Genomic DNA, 21,747 nt, shown 5'->3' on the forward strand with positions numbered 1-21,747 from the left:
AAGTTCATGGTAGAGCCTGAGGCTTTGCATTTCTTGAAAAAGCTTCAAGAGGGTGCTGATTCTTATGTAGAAGAATGAAATTAGACTCCCATTTCTCACCCTGCACAAGAGTCAATTCAAGATGGATCAGAGGCCTAGAAATTAAACCAGAAACTTTACAATCACTAGAAGAAAACACAGGACCAACTGCTCAACTTATAGGCACTGGTAGGGACTTTCCCAATAACATCCCCAAAGATCAAGAAATAAAAAGAACCAATCAATGAAGTAGCATCAAATGAAAACGCTTCTGTGCAGCAAAGGAAACAATCAAGAGTCTGAAGAGAGAGCCTACAGAATAGGAGAAAACCTTTGCTAGCTACTCCTCTGATAGTAAACTAATATTTGGAATATGCAAAGGACTCTCACACTAAAATAATAACCCAATTTAAAAGATGGACAAGAAAGTCAATCGACAGATGAATAGATAAAAATGTGGTACACACACACACACACACACACACACACACACACACACACACAGAGTAAAACTTTCCTAGCCCTAGAGAAGAATAAATTATGTCATTTGTAGGGGAGTAGATGAAAGTAGAGAATATTTTGCGATGTGAGAGCAGCCAGTCTCAGAAAGTCAAGGGTCCAGTGTTTTCTTTTGTAGGTGGAAGCTAGAGAGGAAATAAGAAACAAAAGAGACTTCAGATAAATGAGGAGAGAGATCAACAGAACAGTGGAGCGATTGAAAGAGGGAGGTGGAGAGGGGAAAGGATGCCTGGTGAAAGAGACAGTCCAAATAAAGCTATGTTCATATTTGACGGTATGACCATCAATCTAACATGTACAGAGATTGGGTGGAATGTGGAGGGAGACACACCAAGTACATGTATGTTTGTATCACTTTGAACTCACTATGATGTATAATTACAATGTACCAATAAAAGTGTGTGTGTGTGTGTGTGTGTGTGTGTGTGTGTGTGTGTGTGTGTGTGTGATGCTGGTCAGTGGACCAGATTTGAGTACCAAAGAAATAATCTTTCAATTGAGGCATGATCCCAGTACTTGGGAGGCTGGGACAGAAGGATCACAGGTTTGAGGATAGCCTCAGCTAGTAGTGAGACTTTCATCAACCTAGCTAGACCCTGTTTTGAAAATAAAAATAAAATATGGCTGGGGGTGTACATAGGAGGTAGAATGCCCCTGGCTCAATTCCCAGTGCCACACACTCTTTTAAAAGAAAGTATGATGTAACCAGGTGTGGTGGCGCATGCTTATAATCCCAGCATTCAGGAGGCTTAGACCGGAGGATCGCAGTTTGCTGACAGCCTCATCCACTTAGTGAGGCCCTCTACAACTAAGAACTTTTTTCAAAATAAAGAATAAAAAATAGGTCAGGGGGTGTAGCTCGGAGGTCAAATGCCCCTGGGTTCCATCCTCAGGCCCGCGAGGAAGGAAGGAAGGAAGGAAGGAAGGAAGGAAGGAAGGAAGGAAGGAAGGAAGGAAAGAAAGGAAGGATGGATGTGATGCTAATCTTTGGCTATGGACTTATGTGACGGCTCTGAATGAGATGAGAAGCATAATGACATTTGGGAAATTCCCAGTGAAGCAAAACTTGGTGCTCTCTTTTAGATTTTAGCATACTAAAATTAATGTTAACCAAACTAAAAATATAACAAAATACTTTGGCTTTTGCATTTGCATATGTTATGGACACAACATTTCAGACATAGACTATGATTTCCCTTTTTTAGTAGTGTAACTTGGGTTGAATTACTGTTTCCTGTGCTGAAAACAGATGTCAGTTTTGTAATGTATTTGGGACAGAAGGTCAACATTACAGAAACAGATTTTCATGCCCTAACCCGGATCTTTGTGGCCATGATCTCATCATTAGAAATAGTGGTAGCCAGGCATGGTGGGCACGCTTGTAATCCCCGCAATTGGGAGGTGGAGGCAGGAGGATCGTGCTGGTTCGAAGTCAGCCTTGCTGGCTCAAGAGACCTTGTTTCCAAAAATAAAAAAGTATAAAATAGGTCTGGGAATGTAGCCCGAAGGTAGGAGGGTTTCCAGGAACCCCAGTACCACCAAAAAAGAAGGAGGAGGAGGAAGAGGAGGAGGAGAGAGGAGGAGGAGGAGGAGGAGGAGGAGGAGGAGGAGGAGGAGGAGGAGGAGGAGGAGGAGGAGGAAAGAAAAGAAATAGTGGTAAAGTTGTGGTTCGTTGGCCTGGACCATAGGAGAACATTGCTTATCCAGCTTCTGAAAGTATTCCCTCTGAATTGTTCATCACCTGAAGAAGGACAAAATGGCACTTGGTGATATCACAGCCTAAGAAAATACCACCTCATTCCTCAGTAGGAAATCCTTGAGGGTCAAGATCATTATATCAGATTATGCCAACAGATGATACCTCCTGGAGAATCAGCATCTCCCTGAAATGTGCTCTCATTCTCCAGAAAATGTCTAATCCAAGAAATACGTTCAGTTCCTGGGACTGTGAGAACATAGGACAAGCCAGTCTTGACCCAAAGAAGTCCTTTCCAGCCCATTTTAGTGTGCTGTAGATTGGCCTTTGATAGGATTTTATATGAGAGTCAACACTTTTAATGGTGAAGGGTGGGAGCATGGAGGACGTTGAAGAATTCTTAAAAAAAATCCTGTTGTTGGGAGTTCCCAATGTAGGAAGACATGTCCTCTCTTTGAAAGTTTCTCTATTGAAAGTAGTTGGGAAGTGCCCTGAGCACATTTTAAAATGGCTTAAAACCATAAAATGGTATAATGAAAACCTGACGTGATTAAGTAGACATTGAATGAATGGTGAGCACTATGTGAGCATAAATATTAAAACTTTATCATTCCCCATATCGTCTTCTGTTCCTGTCTGCAGAACTCCACGGCCTTCTAAAAGGCATTTTTGAAACAGCACTATCCATATCATCACATGCTATAGAATATGGCAGTTTTGAACTGAATATCTTTTCTAAGTGTTTTTAGTTTTGTGGACATTGTTATGAGGTTTAAGATTAGAGAACCTGCAGGGCGTGGTGGCGCACGCTTGTAATCCCCGCGCTTGGGAGGCAGAGACAGGAGGATCACGCAGGTTCGAAGCCAGCCGTGCTGGCTTAGGAGACCCTGTTTCCAAATAAAAATGTAAAAATAGGTCTGGGAGTGTAGCCCGGAGGTAGAAGGGTAGAAGGGCTTCCAGGAACCCCAGTACCATCAAAAAAAAAAAAAAAAAAGAGAGAGAACCTGTTGGTTTGGGAAAAAGAATATTGTTTCTTAACCAGAAAATGTCTTTCTTTTCATGAGCAATTTTTTCTTGCATTAAATTATATTATCAACATGAAATGTAATTTTATCACATATTTCTCTAAAAGACTTATTTTTGCCTGCAAAAGTTATGAATGTTGCCTCATCATTCAGTGTAGAATGTGTCTTTCTGATTCTTTTTGGTTATTATTATTTTGCTAGGAGTTTAGCTTAGTTTTTCCAAAGGTCTCTGTTAATTTTTTTCTATAATTTTTGTCTGTATTTGGTATAACCTTGTACTGGAGATCTGAAGAACAATTCTAGAAAAACTATTCTGTTCGCTTAACCAGTCTGAAAACTTTTCTTGAGATATAAAAGGCTTTATGTAAAATATATCTACCATCATTAAAATAGGACCAAATTGGTGATAATTAGAAGGAAATTTCTTTGTACTTGTAAATCATGTTTTGCGTTTACTTTATCTCCATTATCCATAGCTGCGAGCAGAGTAACGTCCTGGGATCACTACTCTGAGTGCAGGCTGGCGACTAGCGTGACCGCCCTGTGTTGTGTGGTTCTGCCTCTGACCCTATCAGCAGCATGGTCCACAAAACAGTTTCATTTAGATATATGTAACAAGGAATTTGGGTTGACTTCATTGTTTTTTGTTTGTTTGTTTAGCTTCAATCAGATCTCTTCACCATAATGGATAGTGCTGAATGTGACCACAAATTCTAGATTGAAATTTTAATTCTAATTTAATTAGAATTTGCAGCTTTTTCTGACAACACACAAGTGTATTTTAGGATTGAGCTGAAGTGGGCCTAATTGTATGGCATATAAAACACATAATGTATGCGTATATGTTTGTATTTTTAATATTTAGAATGAATATGTCAGTCTACTACCAAACAATCCTGAGGATTTCTCTTTTAGATTAAAAGGGGAGTTCTTGAAAATTTGTTACTTGGCAAAGACTTTTTAGCTAAAGACATTTTTTGAACCCAGCAGATTTAGGTTGGAATGCTATTGTCGACAATTCAGAAAGTTTTAATGGTTAAATTAAACTTGTCTGTAAAAAGTTAAAGTACCCAGGTACTTGTAATTCTAATACTTGAGAGGCTGAGACAGGAGGATCACTCAGGTTCAAAGATAGCCTCAGCTACTTAGGCTCTCAGCAACTTAGTGAGACCCTGTTTCCAAATAAAATATAAAATAGATCTGGGGGTGTAACCCAGAGGTAGAAGGGCCCCCTGGGTTCCATTCCCAGTACCACACACACAAAAAAAGTTTAAGTGATCCATTTGCTGATGGTATTGAAACAACAGGGAAGGAAAACTAAGAAAGGAAATAGACATACATTAACATGTAATTCATAAATCAAGAGTAACCATCCATCTTACAGCATCATTTACCAAATACCTTCTCACAAAGAGGAAATAGTATCCACTTTTATAATTTTTTTTCAAAAATTGTATTGCTTTTGAATTGCATTAAATCTAAAATTATCTTAATTTATATATGTTAATTTCACTACAAATATGAATTTACCTTATAAAAGTTATGTAGGATACTGAAAAATAAAACAAAAGGTCAATGGACAATTTTAACACATAACTTCCAAATAAAAGTACTTCCAAAAAAAAGTTGGGCACAGGAAAAAAAATCCAAGTTTGGAAGCCAGGCTTGCTACAAAATTTAAAGATGTGATTAACTATTCATCTTCCTTGAGTAGTTCTAATTGAAGTAGATGTGTGTTGGAATTTGTGATTTCTCTGGGGAAGTGGTATAAACACTTGTAATGGCATAGACATTTCAGAAAAGTTTTGGCTTAATGGTATGTGGTGAATTATTTACCCTGAAGGGAGACATTGACTGGGGTCATGGAGATAGATGAATCCCAGATGTGACACATTTTCATTATGTTTGACACAGGAAGCTGACATATAATTAAAGTATGATTGGAGATTACTCCTTTTGAATTCCATAGAAATATTCAAGTCATACTATGGTATTTTATTAGTAAGAACTTTAGGATTTTTGTTAAGTGACAATTAGCATATTGTCATATTTTTAATTTCTTGGAAATGTGAAAAGACTGGCTGTTAGAATTTTGCCGAAGGGAGGTAAGAACACTGCAAAATCAGGCAGAGACCACTAGACATTTCTCATTCCCTCTGTGCACACAGACCCAGGCCAAGTGCAGGTCATCCTATAAGCCATGGCAGATTTTCTTGGACTGTAGTTAGAGTATGCGCAAGGCAAAACCATAAAGCGTCTTCCACACCCATCCATCTTCTTGTTCTTGCCTTTATATACCCCTATCATTGTGCCTACCTTGCTTATGCCAGCAACCTTAGGCTCGTTTTCTTTCTCTTCTCCCATTTTTGTCTCCCTACTTCCAATGACCCCTCTCCTAGCAAGCTACCACCAAGCTCCAATCTTCTTCCAAGCAGAGTGGGTGACTGGAGTTAGGCAGAGATGCCACTTCATGCTCCTTAGGATGAAGTCCACATTCTTTAGTGTGACTTCAAAGCCCTGTTCCTCATCAGTCAGCCAAGTCAGCTGTGCCTCCTGCAACTTCCCCATCTTGCTGGATTCTCTAAGTGCACTGAATACCTTTAGGTACCACAGAGGGCGTCACAATCTTGCAAATCTCCGGGCTTCAGTTATCATTCCCCCACTTTACTGCCTACTTCTTCACACCATAGTGCAGGAAAGATGCTCACATGTGTTCATTGCATAAATGAAGCAGGGCATTGGTTGACTGAGTCAATCAATCTCTAATGATTTCTAGTAATAGTCTCAAGTTATTACCTCTCTATGCAATCTCATTTGTCTTAACCCATTTTATTCCATCATCATAGATGAGAAACATCTCTAAAAACTTAAATATATTGCATCATATATCTTTAATTACATAATATGTAATATGGTTATGTAATGAAAATATAATCATAATATTGATAATGTCAGTTAACATAATAATACATAAAAGTCCTAGATTGATTTCCAATCTATTTCAACACACTTGTATCTATTTCATTGAAATATTTGCAGAACTGAAAACTTTGGATTTAATGGGTTTTGACTACATCCATGTTGTAGCATACTAGTGGGAAATATATGTGTGTGTGTGATGTATGTGTGTGCATGTATATATAATTAAAAGTATAGAGGGAATATTATGTATTCCTTTTACCTGGAAGGAAGGAGAAGAAGATTTCTATTTCTGATTCAAAAATTTATTAACCTTTGCCACCTACACCACTGATAGAGGACTAATATCTAGAATATACAGAGAACTCAAGAAACTCAACACTAAGAAAACAAAGCATCCAATAACAAAATGGGCAAATGAACTAAATAGACACTTCACAAAAGAAGAAATTCAAATGGCCAATAAATGCATGAAAAAATGCTCAACATCACTGGCAATCAGAGAGATGCAAATCAAAACTACCCTGAGATTTCACCTAACACCAACTAGAATGGCCATCATTCAAAACACAAACAACAACAGATGCTGGCGAGGATGTGGAGAAGTGGGAACTCTAAGACATTGTTGGTGGGATTGCAAATTAGTGCAACCACTTTGGAAAACAGTATGGAGAATCCTCAGAAGAATGGGAACAAATCTACCATTTGATCCAGCAATACCACTGTTGGGTATCTACCCAAAAGAAAAGAAACCAAACTACCAAACTAATGCATGTGTATCTATGTTCATAGCTGCACAATTCACCATAGCCAAACTATGGAACCAGCCAAGATGTCCATCAACAGATGAATGGATTACAAAACTGTGGGATATGTACACAATGGAATTTTACTCAGCCATCAAAAAAAAACTCAATTACATCATTTTCAGGGAAATGGATGGAACTGGAGGACATTATGCTAAGTGAGATTAGTCAGGCACATAAAATAAGAAATCAGATGCTTTCCCTAATATGTGAGAGTTAGGGAGAAAAGAGGAGCAAACAAGACAACCTAAAGGAGGAGAAAGGAGGGGGGAATAGGAAAATCTCTAAAGCTCACAATGTACTTAAACACATCGAAGTCAATCACTAAGCCAAGCAAGGGAGGGAATGGGGTGGGAATTGGGTAGGGGTTAAATCAGCGAGGAGTACATGTTTGTACACACAAGTTTTTTACCCCAATAAGTTGTATGAATATAATGCACCAATAAAAAATTAATTTAAAAAAATTAAAAAATAAAAAAATTTATTAACCAATAAATTATTGAATGTTCCTTTCTATAGCTTTTCCTTAAGAGTATGTGCATCTGTAGCAGGCCAGAGTATTTCAAACACAGTAGGTAAGCTTGTTTTTATCTCTACCTTCCTATGTGATACTAGGCAAATTTAATAGTAAGCATTTCTCTGCACAGACTACATAAAGCTAAAGGGTCTGATATTGACATCCAGATTTCTGTTACATTTTTAGAATATTCCACACGAATATTATTTCAGTATAATTGGTATCAATATTATCCATAAAACATATAAATATAAGAAAAGGACGATCTGTATTTTGCAAGATAATTTTACCTCGGAAAGTATTCTATAAAATTTGTTTTAGTTCAAGTTTGATCCCAAGTATGAAAAAAATTTTCTCAAATAAGCAACTTGAAATAAGGATTCATATTACTTCCCTTGATGTTACATATATATGTGAAATTATCAGATCCAATCTCAGTATCAGGTATGGGAAAGGAGAGGGACCCAGGGGAAGCTCACCACGAGTTATGTGCATGCGTGACCCTATAACTCTGAATTTCACTATGATGTGAGATTTCAATGCACCAATGAAAGTGTATTTTTAAAAAAAGAATTCACATCCCTGCTAGATCACTGTGTTTTCTGAAAGTTTTTCATCCCCCAATTGTATTTACTTTATTTCTGTCCTTTAGCACTGATAGCTGAGGTGCAGTTGGATTACCTGAAACAAAAAGGAGCCGTTAAAAGGACACTTTTCCTCGATACTCATCAGCCTCATCTGCTCTTCCCTCTTGTGATGAAGCGTCAGCAGTCCCTCCAGTGCCAGGACTTTGTTGTCTACCTTCGAGTAAGTGTTTAGAATCACTTCTGTGGCCTCACGTGCACATCCAAATTCCAAACATTTCTCTCCAGTTCTTCATCCTGTTTGTCTACAGAGACCCCCCATCTGTCTATTTTCACTTTCATAGGAGGAAACTTGGTCAAGGTTGAATAATCTTTTCTTGACCCAGACGTCAACTAACCTAACGATCCATCGCTCTTTATTTCTAAAGCTTTTTTTTGTTTGTTTTGAACAAAATCTTGATAACAGCACTCAACTCAGGTGGTTTTCATTTCTAACTGCCTCCTCCCAAAAGACATAAAAGCTCAGCAAAATTTATTTGAATTGTTATCCTATGTGAGTATGTCCCATTAGATTTTATCAGTGTGCGCTTCTGAGCCAACTAGGGGGGGAAATGCCAATTCAGGCACGCAAAGCTTTCATTAAAGGTTATTTGTGCTGGGTGTGGTGGCACACACCTCTAATCCCATTACTTGGGTGGCTGAGACAGGAGGATCCCAGGTTTGAGGACAACCTCAGCAAAGTAGCTGGACTGTCAGCAACTTAGAACCTGTCTCAAGATAAAAGGAGGTCTGGGAGTGTATCGTGGAGGTAGAATGGTAGAATGCCCCTGGGTTCAGTCCCCGGCAAAACACACACACACACACACACACACACACACACACACACACACATGCACGTGCACACATACACACATCGGTAAGCTTTTTTAAAATATAGTTTTACAACTCTAGAAGCTACCATAAAATTTTAAAAGTCAAAGTATTTCTTAAATTTTTTTGTAAAAATTACTTTTTTTTGGTATACATTTCTTTGTAACACCATCTTCACCTTGCCAATGGCTGAGCCGTGATCACGCACCCTCATTTCCTCTCCTCTAATGGCATAGTTAGCAAGGGGAGCCCTAGCGAAGACCACACAGTCACAGCCACACTCTAGAATAAAAAGTGTGGCATGTGACCCTTACATCTCATCATGGCCTTGGCCTTCACTGCCAATACAACTTTTTTGAAAAGAATTATAAACGTCCTAAAAGTGTTTTGAATTTCATGCAAGCCAGGGTTTGAAATGAAAAGGGAAGAAGAGAACGAAGATGTTTTCTTCCCCTAAGCCCCAAAGAACTCATAAGTTCTGAGAACCTCATGAAAACAAAAATCCTAAATTGTGAAAGTTTTCATGGCATTTATGGTACATAGCAGTAATGTTTTACTTTGAGATTTGCCGGGGTCTTTGTAAGGTGCTGAAGGCCCGGAGAACCCGAGGTTTACCTCTAGAAGCATGTTTCAGTGACGCCACGGCTCTAACTGGCATCATCACTGGGCGTACATTAATTGTGCTGGCTACTATATACCACATAAATCAGTGTGTGTCTAGACTTGCTGCAGATCATTGCTTTGTCGTCCTCTTTCATTGGCCAAAGCCCAGGGTTGCCTGCCTTCCGTAACTGACATCTTGCAGCTATTTCACGGGGCCTCTCTGGAGCTTGTGATTATTATTCCTAGGATGAAACCGAATTCCGAGATAAATTATCTCCAATCAACATTAGCTTGAATTACAGTTTGGATGAATCCACCTTTAAAGAAGGCCTGGAAGTGAAGCCAATATTGAACTACTACAGGGACAACGTTGTTACTGAGCAGGTATGTCCTGGGCGCACTTTGATGGTGCTTCCCCAGGAAGCCCTGGTGGTGGGTGGGGGTGGGGCTGGGGGTTCCTGGGCCTTAATGACAAAAAACCAACCCTTCTGTTTTTGCTTCTGCAAACAGACAGTAACATTTGGGAGTCGTTTTTTTCTTACGTGTTTCCTGAAGCACCGAATCATTGGGTTTTCAGAAACCCTTTCCCCTTGGAAAACCAAGGTTTCCTATTTTTAAAATGTGGCTGTAATCCAAAAGGACAACCTATAAACCTCAAAACAGTGTCAGGGTAGCATTCTGCACAGTCATTTCAGAATGGACTGGGGATGGGCTGTGAGGCAAACGAGTCTATACTGAGAGAGAAGCGCAGGGCATGGAGTTGGGTAGATTCATGCACAGCGAAGTGGAAGCTTTGGCTTCGTTTGTGGAATCATTCTGAATTTTCAAGAGAAGGATGTGATTCAGGGTTCCCCAGATTATTCCTGATACATGGTTTGTACACGCAGGCTCACATCCTGGTGGACTGTGGAGAAGACAATCTGTGTGTCCCTGATTTGAAGCTGACAGCTAGACCGTAAGTTGAAATAAATAGATGAGCATGGTATATTTAATGGAATACAAGCATTGATTTGCAGTTTCTCTGGAAAAGATACACACTTCCAACAACTACCAAAAAAAATAAAGACTGCTCAAATTTCTTGAGCTTGGCAACACTTCAGGTTAATCTGAGATTTGGTTGGTTCCTTTTTAAATTTTATGATTATGATTATGACTATGGTTTTATGTTTATACGTATAGTACTAGGGATTGAATTAAGGGGCATTTTACCTCTGAGATACCTCCCAGCTCTCTTTTATTTTATTTTATTTTTGAAACAGAGTCTCACTAGGATGCAGAAGGCCTTGCTAAGTTGCTGAGACTGGTCACAACCCTGTGATCCTCCAGTCTCAGCCTCCCAAGCACTGGGGTTACAGGAGTGTGCTATGCATGGGTTGGTCAGTTCTTGGTCTCTGGGGTCCAGTGACACCTGGAGATTTGCCTGGGCCATCTCATCTTTCAGCAAAAGGCGGATAGTGTTTTTGTTAAAAGTAAACTCGCATGTGGGGTGGCTCAGGTTATATTCACTTCAGGGCAAGCTGGTCTCAAACCTTAACCAAACAGGTTTTCACAACACCCTAGGACTCAAAGCCATTCTTAAAACTGTCAAAACAAAATTAATTTTAATTTACCGGAAAAAACTTAAAAGGTATCCTAGGGAGCAAAGGAGAAGGTGTCACAAAATCAAATGAAAGTCAAAGGGCTCCACAGTTGCCAGTCACTGGAGCCCCTAAGCCTCGGCCTGTGTAATCGCGCTACATTATGTTAAGAAAAGGAGGCTAGGATGTAAACCATCCTCCCGTAGAAAGAGCAGAGTGCTGCTCCTTCTCTCCCAGGAACTACCTCCCTGCCTGTGTTTGGGATCTGTTTAGTAATCTCTCAAGGGGATTTTCCCCCAAACTTCATAATTTACCAAGTGTCAAAAGCAATAGCTTTGAGTAAGGGTCAAAAGTGGAAGAGGCATATTCTAAATGCTGGTTTGATTTGGAGTTCAAAGTGAATTAAGTTGCCTCGAAATACTTCAAAACTCTCTATCAGCCACTTAGGATCCTGTTTCATCTGCCTGTTTTTTCCTTTCTTATCATTAACTTTGCATGTGTCCCCATCTTCCTTTCTAAACCAGCTCTCTTCCTTTCCCCCATAGCTCATTTGCTGCTGCAGTTACCTTCTTCTTCCTTTTCTTCTTCTCTTCCCTCCTCCTCCTCCTCCTCCTCTTCCTCCTCCTCTCTTTTTTTGTGATACTGGAAATTGAACCCAGGGTGGGTTCTGGCTCTGAGCTACACCCCCAGCCCTAATGGATCTTATTTTGAAGTAGGGTCTCCCTAAGTTTCAGAGGGCCTAACTATATTGCTGAGGCTGGCAATCCTCCTGTCTCAGCCTCCCAAGTACTAGGATCTCAGGTGTGCCCTACCACACCCAGCTATTTTTTTAAAATGTGCTGGTGCTGCTTTATTCTGGCTTGTAAGCCAAATGTTAAGTTTTTTCAGAAATCTTCTATCAGATTGATAAGTAAGTTGACAGCTTGAAGTTGACCACAGTGGGATGATTTTGACCACAGCCGGATGATTTTGACCACTGGAATCTGCAAATGCTATAAATCAATTTTTGTTTTTTGAAAAGTGGTTCCTAAGGATTGGCCAGCGCACTCTTGCCTGTCTCTCAACATCCCCAGCCATCTCTTCATGATGACCTGTCTTCTTTTTCTGCCTTGCTATTATGTATAGTCAACACTTTTTTCTCTTAAATTAATAAATCAAATATCCATGAAGTCAGAGAAGTAGTGTGCCCTCCCCTTTTTACACGGGTCTTAAGTTGCTCAGGCTGACCTCAGACCTGCAATCCTCCTATCTCAGCCTTCCAAGTACTAGGGGTATAGGCATACACCACTATGCTCAGCTCTGATCATCCTTTTTAAACTACATTTCTAGAGATAAGCACCAGATAATCATTGGAGACGAAAATCACCTTATGCTCACTATAAATGCAAGAAATGAAGGGGAGGGAGCCTACGAAGCTGAACTCTTTGTAATGATCCCAGAAGAGGCGGATTATGTTGGCATTGAACGCAACAACAAGGTAAGGCTGCAAATTATTTAAAGTAAAGAGCTTGGTGCAGTTTTGAGTTCAAGTGATGCTGAGTAGGGTTATCCATGCCGAGTTTCTTTCTAACTAAAAGGGAGCAAAACACTACAGCTCACTTTGTAAACCATAATCGAAATGGAGCAGGAGGGGGGATGGGCATGCACAGTGTAAACAACTGTCTGAGCCACAGTGAGAAGATAAATCCAGCAAAGATTGGGAGATGCCGCAAGGAAGAGATCGGCAATTTCCCACGCAAACTTCTGCGCCTCTCTGGCTTTTCAGGCTTTGTTTCGCATTCCTTTAGGTTCTGAGAGGTCCCAAGAGGCCTGGACCTTATTATTGGTCAGGGAAGAAGGCTCAGCCAATCCCTGTGAGCCCTGATAGCAACCTGGACAGGACCTGGAAGGGAACAAGTTCATTTTCTTTCTTCTTGGTCAACCCTGAGATTGCAGCCAGGAAAAACCTGGCCAGGGCCAGTCTTCAATGCCTCTATTAATTAAAGTGACACCAAGGCCATGTACAAGCTTCATGTTCATTATCAGAATGTGGACCTTCCTACTCCAGGTAACCTTGGGCCTTGGGAGCGCTTAGTCACTCGGTCTAGAAAACCACTATAAGTACTTTCTAGATTAACAGAGTCCCTGAGTTTCAGAAGTACTCAAAACTCACAATTAAGAATAGACAGCCAGGCATGGTGGTGCACGGTTATAATTCCCGCGCTTGGGAGGCGGAGACAGGAGGATTTTGCAGGTTCATAGCCAGCCTCGCTGGCTTAGGAGACCCTGTTTCCAAATAAAAATATAAAAAAAAATAGGTCTGGGAGTGTAGCCCGGAAGTAGAAGGGTTTCCAGGAACCCCAATACCACCAAAAAAAAAAAAAAAAAAAAGAATAGACTGAGTCGGGCGTGGTGGTGACACTTGTAATCCCAGCATTCAGGAGGCTGAGACAAGAAGATCGCAGTTCACAGACAGCCTCAGCTACTTAGGCCCTCCACAACTTAGTGAGACCCTGTTTCAAAATAAAGAATAAAAATAGAGCAGGGATGTAGCTTGGAGGTCGAATACCCCTGGGTTTCATCCCCAGACCTGTAAAAATAATAAATAAACAAATAAATAAATAAATAAATAACCAAATAAAAATAAGAGACTAAAAAATAGAGTTGGAGGTATAGCTCAGAGGTAGAATGCCCCTGTGTTCCATCACTAGTATAAATAAATAAATAAATAAATAAATAAATAAATAAATAAATAAGATTGAGTTTCACATTTCTTTCACAGGAGTGGGTACATCATAGGTGCTCCTCAAACACTTGCTGATGGAGTCATTTAACCAAATTGTACTGACAGTCTCCTCTTCCTGAATATTGGATCATCTGAGGCGCTTACACACCTATCTCTCTATCATCTATCTATCCATCTATTTATTTATCTTGGCAAAGGGGGACTACTAAGAATTAAACAATTGAACCCGGGAGTATTCTACCTCTGAGCTCCACCCTCAGCCCTATTTAATTTTGTTTTTAATTTTGTTTGCTAAGTTGTTGAGGGCCTTGCTAAGCTGCCGAGGCCGGCCTGAGATCCTCTGATCCTCCTGTCTCCGCCTCTCAAGCACTGGGATTACAGAAGTGCATCACCATGTCCTGCAGAGCTTGCACATTCTAACGACTGAATTTAATGAAAAGTGAATTCCTTCATTGTGATGTCGGTATATTAAAAGCATCTTAAAACATAGGGAATATAAAATTATCTAATTTGTACATCTAGTCTTGTGGATTTTTGTCTTAATTGAATTATCTTCTTAGTCAAAAAAGAAAAAAAATCCAGATAAGTAACAAGTACCTTGGGGTCATTTAAAATCAGCATGAACCAGGTGCAGTGGTGCACATCTGTAATCCCAGTACTTGGGAGGCTGAGACAGGAAGATTGAAGGTTTGACGTCAGCCTCAACAACTTTAGCAAAACTTTGTTTCAAAATAAAGAGTAAAAAGAGCTGGGAGTTCAGAGGTAGAATGCCCTGGGATCCATCCCTAGGACCTAAAAAGAAAAAAATATATCACCACCAACAACAAAAAAGTACAAGTTTACAAGTTTCTATTGCAGAAATTGATAGGAAAATATCTCCTGACTCATGACTCATTAAGTTGTTGTATCTGTTAAGCATATGTAGTTTTTTTGTGACAATCATACCTCAATAACATGGTTAAAAACAGCCCCAGAATGTTCCAACCCTTCTATTGAGCAGTGTGGCTGGAGAGAGGAAAAACCATCCCGCTTCCTTTGGGAGTGTTTGAAGCTGTACAACTCATGACTCCCCTCATCTCAAACAAGAAAACCAACTTGTACCCTTATGGGTACCACTGAATGGCCTATAATCATCTCATTTTCTTCTTCCTCTAATTATGAGATATTTTACTCCTCATTTCTCTATTATAGTCACATTGAGATATAAAAATAAATGAGAATAAGTGGATCACTTAGTCACATAACTTATAAAGAGGGTATTTAATATCCATTTTGAATTGAAAGTGTCCTCATGATAAAAAAAAACTCTGCAAGCAAAAAAAATCACTGACAGATAGTCACATGCAAATAATATATAAACAAATGCAAAACCGAACCTCAAGTATGTTATTTTTTAAATGTTCTAGGGCTCTGCTCACATTTTTGTTTGAATTCCCCACATGTCTTTGCACCCTTGACTTTGTTAGACAAAGCCTCTATGTTCTTTCAGCCAAACATCCAGTTACCACTCATTTTGTAGCAGTAGAAAACACGGGGAGGGGGCTTATCACTCCATCGTTGGCTACAAACAATACAACAGACATTATCCATAATCTAAAATGAGCCCTTCACAGGGTTTTCTCCATCAGTCCCCTTGGGCCAAGACTTAGCTCAGTCTTTGAATTTTACATGACTAAGCCACACTGTTTTCTTCTTTATTTTTAAGCCTTTCTTGAGGTTTATGTACCTTCTAATTTAAACTCAGCTTAGGGGGTTTTTTGTGTCTTATTTTTTAAGTAAAATTTTCTCTTAAGGGAAAAGTATTAAGAATTATCTGATTGTTCCTTTGGGGTTTGGCTCATTGTTGAAAACATTCATCTTTTTAAAAATCCAGATGCCGATTATTACTTTGTCTAGAAACCAAAATTGAGTCAGCCTATATACTTCCCTTTCTTTGACCTTTCTTGTAACATTTTCCTAGGAATAAATGTCTATGTGCATTATTATCATAGTAAAATTTACATATAGTCAAATTTGCCGTGTGTGTGTGTGTGTGTGTGTGTGTGTGTGTGTGTGTGTGTGTACTGAGGATTGAACCCAGGAGCATTCTCCCTTTGAACTATACCTCCAGTTCCAGCCCTATTTATATATATATATTTTTGGTGGTATTGGGGTTCCTGGAAACCCTTCTACCTTCGGGCTACATTCCCCAGACCTATGTTTATACTTTTTTATTTGGAAACAGGGTCTCTTAAGCCAGTGCACGTCACTGGCTTCAAACCTGCATGAGCGATCCTCCTGTCTCCGCCTCCCAAGCGTGGGGATTACAAGTGTGCGCCACCACGCCCGGCTATTTTTAAATTTTTGAAACAAGGTCTCACTAAGTTTCAGAGGCCCTCACTAAATGGTTGAGGTTGATCTCGAACCTGCAATCCTCCTGTTTTAGCCTCCCAAGCCCTGAGATGACACCGAGATGTGCCCCTCCACATCTAGTTTAACCATCCTTAAGTGCACAGTTCAGTGGGATTACACCCACACTGTCATGCAACCATCACAGCTACCCATTTCCAGACTTCTCATCCTCCCATACTGAAACTTTGTTCTCATTAAAAAAATAAACCCTGCCAGGAGTGGTGGCACATGCTTGTAATCCCAGTGCTTAGGAGGTGGAGACAGAAGGATTGCGCTGGTTCGAAGCCAGCCTTGCTGGCTTAAGAGACCCTGTTTCCAAATAATAAAATATAAAAATAGGTCTGGGAGTGTAACCCAGATGTAGAAGAGTTTCCAGGAACCCCAGTACCACCAAAATAATTAATAATAATAATAATAATAATAATAATAATAATAATAATAATAATAATCCCTTGCTGGGCATAGTGGTGCATGCCGTAATGCCAGTACTTAGGAGACTGAGACAGGAGGACTGCAGGTTCAAGGACAGTCTCAGCAATGTAGTGAGACTCTTAGCAACCTAGTGAGAACGTGTTTCAAAACAAGAAATAAAAAGGGCTTGGAGTGTAGCTTAGAGGTCGATTGCCCCTTGCATTCAATCCCCAGTACCCCCCGCCACACACTCACCCTGGTCACCACTACTCTGTCCTTCTCTACAAATTTGGCTATTCCAGGCACTTCAGACACATCTCCCCTCAGAACTCTCCCAGCGGCCTCACCTGGGCATGTCCAGGCCCAGTCCAGTGAATGGCTGGAGCTGGAGGTGTAGTTCAGAGGGAGAATGCTCTCTCCCTACCCACTTGCTCCCTTTCTCTTCATTTCCTGTGCCTGAATATGGCAGCAGCACCTACCTGGCTTTTAAAAGCCAACGTCAGTCCTGAAGTTCTCTGGTGCTCACCCTGCTCTCCCTCCCCGCTATGGTCACTGCTTTGTCACTCCAGCACCACGAATGACCTATTACCCTGATGACTGCAAGAGTCCACGCATCCCCTTCCGGCTCCCTGTCTCTAGGGTCTCAGCTGCAGAGAAAATCGCACATATCTGACCCCATCACTCCCTGGCTTAAAATCCTCACTAGCTCCCCACTGCTTTAGGACAAGATCCAAAGCCCTCAGATGACTGCTAAGGCCCTCAGCACGGCCATCCCGGAGCACGCCTCCCTCTTTCTGCTGGATATTGACTCTTTCCTTCACCCCCCACCCAAAACTCCAGCTGGAGTGAATTTCTTTCAGTTCACCCACCGACTGCCTTGGACACGATGCTACTAACTCCATCCCCTCATCCTGTTCATCTAACTTCTCTCTCCTCCTCCTCAGGAATCAAGAATAACAGGGCTACAAATGGAGGCTTAATGGTCATTGAGGCTGATAATATTTATTCAACAGCTGCTGTGGGCTGCATGCTGCTTTTGCATTTATTTACTTAATTCCCAGAACAGCCTTATGGAGTAACTGCCCTTCCTCCTAAACACTGTCTTGGATTGCTTACGTCTCTGCGCATGCCCTCCTTTGTCACAATTGATTTCTACTGTCAAAAACATGCCAAGGCCTAATGTAATTGTATGTTTCCATTGCTTGTTACAAATGCTCATAATTACTTTTTACAATTATTATAGTAATTAGAAATTCTGTGAGGACAAGGGATCTTATTTGTCAGGACTGGGTAAATACATCCACAGTAAATATTTTTAGTGAAGGAATAAATGCATGAATAATATCCTGAGAACTATAAATGGATTAGAACAAAAATGTCCTTGGAACCGCTGAGGAAAATAATCTAGAAATATCTAGAAAAACAATCATTGTTTCACAGAGAGGAAATAAAGGTTAAAAATAAGAAAGGGTGGAGGAGATGAGGGAGTGAGAAAACTCTTTGATTGATGTCAGAAAACTATTTCTAAAAAGCTGGAAACACGACCATGTCCCCTTTAACCTTTAGGTAAAATAAAAATATTCACTATAGAAACCAAATTCTTCAAGGGACACAAGGGCATTCTAAAGCTCTTGCTGGTTTCCCCCGCACCCTATTTTCATGACTGAGTTAATAATCACAACACAAAATATCTCTGTGTAGTTAATATTCCTTGTTCATTCTTTTTTTTTTTTTTTTTTTTGCGGGTCTGGGGGTGGAACCCAGGGGCATTTGACCTCCGAGCTACATCCCCTGCCCTATTTTATTTTGAAACCGGGTCTCACTGAGTTGCAGCTACTTAGTGAGGCCCTTTGCAACTCAGTGATCCTCTGGTCCCAGCCTCCCGAATGCTGGGATTACAAGCGTGCGCCACCACACCCAGCTCCTTGTGCATTCTTAAGTAGTTGAATACTTACTAAATCTACCTTTGAGAAAAGAGAAGATTACCAGCTTTTGGAAAATATGATTTTAGTTCCTTTAGCATAACTAACACATCATTCAGGGGATTTGAAGAGAGCATACATTAAATGGACCTACAAGCTGGATGTGGTGGCACACACCTGTAGTACTTGGAAGGCTGAGAGAGGAGGGTTGCAGGTTCAAGGACAGCCTCAGCAAATAATGAGACTCTCATCAACCTAGTGAGACCCTGTTTCAAGATAAAAATAAAATATAGAGCCAGGAGGTAGAATGCCCTGGGTTCAACCCCCAGTACCAAAAAATAAATAGGCCTTCAAATATCAGTGATTCGCTCCATTCTCATTAATCAGAGTGTGTGTTTGTACCCAGATGTTGCTGGGAAGGGAGTCTCTATGTGCTTGTGTGTTTTACCTTAGGCTCACTCTCTAGGAAAGAGTGAGCAAGCCGAACGTGCTGGCATGTACTTGTAATCCCAGCACTTGGGAGGGTGAGACATGATGATTGCAGGTTCAGTTGCCTCAGCAACTTAGTGAGGCCCTTGGCAACTTAGTGAGACCCTGTTTCAAAATATAAACCAAAATAGGGCTGTGGGTATAGCTCAGAAATAGAATGCCCTTGTACTCAATCCCCAGTACAAATACAAAAAAAAAAAAGAAAAGAAAAGAAAAAAGAAAGAGTGTGCAAGCTGCTTCTGCCCAAATCTGACATTGCCTAGTTCTGCTCCAAGCAGTGGAAAGAAATCAGCTACAAGAACTCAGTCCTAGCCGGGTGTGGTGGCGCACTCTTGTAATCCCCGCGCTTGGGAGGCTGAGACAGGAGGATCGCACAGGTTCAAAGACAGCCTCAGCTACTTAGTGAGGCTCTCAGCAACTCAGTGAGACCCTGTTTCTAAATAAAATGTAAAATAGGTCTGAAAGTATAGCCTGGAGGTAGAAAGCCTCTGGGTTTCACTCCCAGTACCACACACACACACACACACACACACACACACACACACACACAAGAACTCAGTCTTCCTGAAGCTCTTAGCCTCAAAATATCTGATTTGCCTACAGAGCCTTTATGCAGATGTCTCAAGTTTGTTTGGTTTTTCTTGATTTTGGTTTGAGGGTTTCTGTTACTAAAATAGGAAGAAAGAAACAAAGGCTCATTTCTGAAACTTTTACTTGGAAAATCACACCACTTCCTTATATAAAATGTCCATGGTGCTGACAGTTAGATACATGACCATCATGTTGAGGATCCTATTTGATGGACTCCTCGCAGGGACAGAGATCCCCAAATAGTAGTCCTTTGTAGAAGCCCTCATTCCAGATGAGCCTTGGGGATGACGGTGGCAGGCGTGTATTGGTGGTGTGTAAAGAGAGCAATGGGTGGGCATAAGTAGCTTCCATCGAATGCGGAGCTGGGTGTACATACAGTAGATTCAGAAGTATGGAGGGAGAATCGGGTTGGGGAGGAAGGAATGGGTTTCTAGGCAGCTGGAAGTAGCAGAACAGGAAGTGATCTGGAGGAGCAGAAGACAGCAAGGAGAATCCCTTCCCCTTCTCCAGCAGATAGGCCCAAGCACCTCTTCAAATGAGGTGTTAAAGACTCTAATCAGAATGGGATATAGGGAGAAGCCTATATTCCAAACCTAAAGGTCATCTCTTTACACCTTAAATATTTGGAGGACTGAGAAAAATTGACCGTGCGATCTCCAAATGAGATCGTGATGTGGTGGCGTATGCCTGTAATCCAACTTCTTGGGAGGCTGAGTGAGAAGGATCGCAGGTTTGGAACCTGCCTCAGCAACTTACCAAGACTCTCATCAACCTAGTGAGACCCTGATTCAAACATGAAAGGAGTGTAGCTTGGAGGTAGAATGTCCCTAGTTCAATCTCCACTACCAAAAAAAATTTTTAAATTAATAAAAAAAAATGTGTTCAAAGAAATTCTCTTCCAAATCTTATAAAACTCCATTATTTTTATATATATAGTAGTAATACTATCATTTTATTATCACAAGATTAATAGATTAATATAAGGAAAAGTCTGTTTATTCATATTTAACTGTGTGATCCCTATGCTCTGAGTTTAACATTAATGTTAGTGAAACAATGTCCAAATGTTCATGTAAATACTATTGGAGGATTGTGTTCGTCTCTGAAACACATGTTTACCATTTAACACATTTCTATCCAAAATTACCTCTCCCTTTTTCTCCCAGGCTTCTCTTCTGAGCTAGTGGTCACACATGAACTTTTGTGCAGCCCTACCCACACAGGTGTTTGAAATCAAGGAGCTCCCGGGCCCCCAGCATTGCCGTGTGACAGGATGTCATTTATTCTGCCCCTGAACTCCGGGCTGCTGTTCTTTCTTTTTTGTAGGGACTGAGACCACTGAGCTGCGAGTACAAGATGGAAAATGTGACCAGGATGGTGGTGTGTGACCTTGGGAACCCCATGGTGGCTGGAACAAATGTAAGAGAAAGCCGGCTGAGATCACTGGTTTCCCTCTAATTAAATTTTACAAAGAACTAGTGCAAAGCCCCCCAGTTAGCCCTCAGCAGCTCCGCACACAGCAACTACAACAAATTAGGCAGGAAATTGCCAGGGTACTGGGACTCAGCATTATAACAGTACAGAGGGTGATGGTTACAGGTTATACAGGCATAATAAGATATATACTTTATACATTTCTCTTGAGACATTACACTTATGGGTATTTTAATCACAGAATATCTAGAAAAATGTTTTTATTACAGATTTTTAAATGTTTAAAAAACCTAAGATAACTTAATTTTTAAAAAGGTTAGCAAAGAAAATTAACTTATTTCCAATAGACCTCCTATATGAGTAGCATTCACAGTATTCTCATATTAAAAATATTGCCATACTCACCAGGCGTGGTGACACATGCTTGTAATCCCAGTACTTGGGAGGTTGAGACAGGAGGGTTGCAGGTTCAAGGTCAGCCTCAGCAACTTAGCATGGTCCTCCACAAATTAGTGAGACTCTTTCAAAATAAAATAAAAGGTTGGGTGCATTCATTTCGAGTCACCCCTCCATGCCAGTCTGGTATGAAGCTGTATTTCTATTTTCTGTATTTCTATCTTTCTAATAAACTTCTTTAAATCTTCAAAAAT

General features: G+C 40.5%; 1 protein-coding gene across 1 annotated transcript in view; it reads left to right on the plus strand.

Annotated features, from left to right (window-relative positions):
- Nucleotides 1-21,747, plus strand: part of ITGA8 (integrin subunit alpha 8) — a gene marked incomplete at both ends in the record, with an annotated part of 195,350 nt that overhangs the window by 104,588 nt on the left and 69,015 nt on the right. The window contains 6 exons of the mRNA XM_080717210.1: nucleotides 7,503-7,558; nucleotides 8,153-8,307; nucleotides 9,804-9,941; nucleotides 10,445-10,512; nucleotides 12,464-12,611; nucleotides 20,990-21,082. Of these exons, the coding sequence (XP_080573336.1) occupies nucleotides 7,503-7,558; nucleotides 8,153-8,307; nucleotides 9,804-9,941; nucleotides 10,445-10,512; nucleotides 12,464-12,611; nucleotides 20,990-21,082 (658 nt within the window). The remainder of the gene's footprint in view (nucleotides 1-7,502; nucleotides 7,559-8,152; nucleotides 8,308-9,803; nucleotides 9,942-10,444; nucleotides 10,513-12,463; nucleotides 12,612-20,989; nucleotides 21,083-21,747) is intronic.

The sequence above is a fragment of the Muscardinus avellanarius genome (genome assembly GCF_963383645.1).
Source record: "Muscardinus avellanarius genome assembly, chromosome: 20".
NCBI classification, from domain to species: domain Eukaryota; kingdom Metazoa; phylum Chordata; class Mammalia; order Rodentia; family Gliridae; genus Muscardinus; species Muscardinus avellanarius.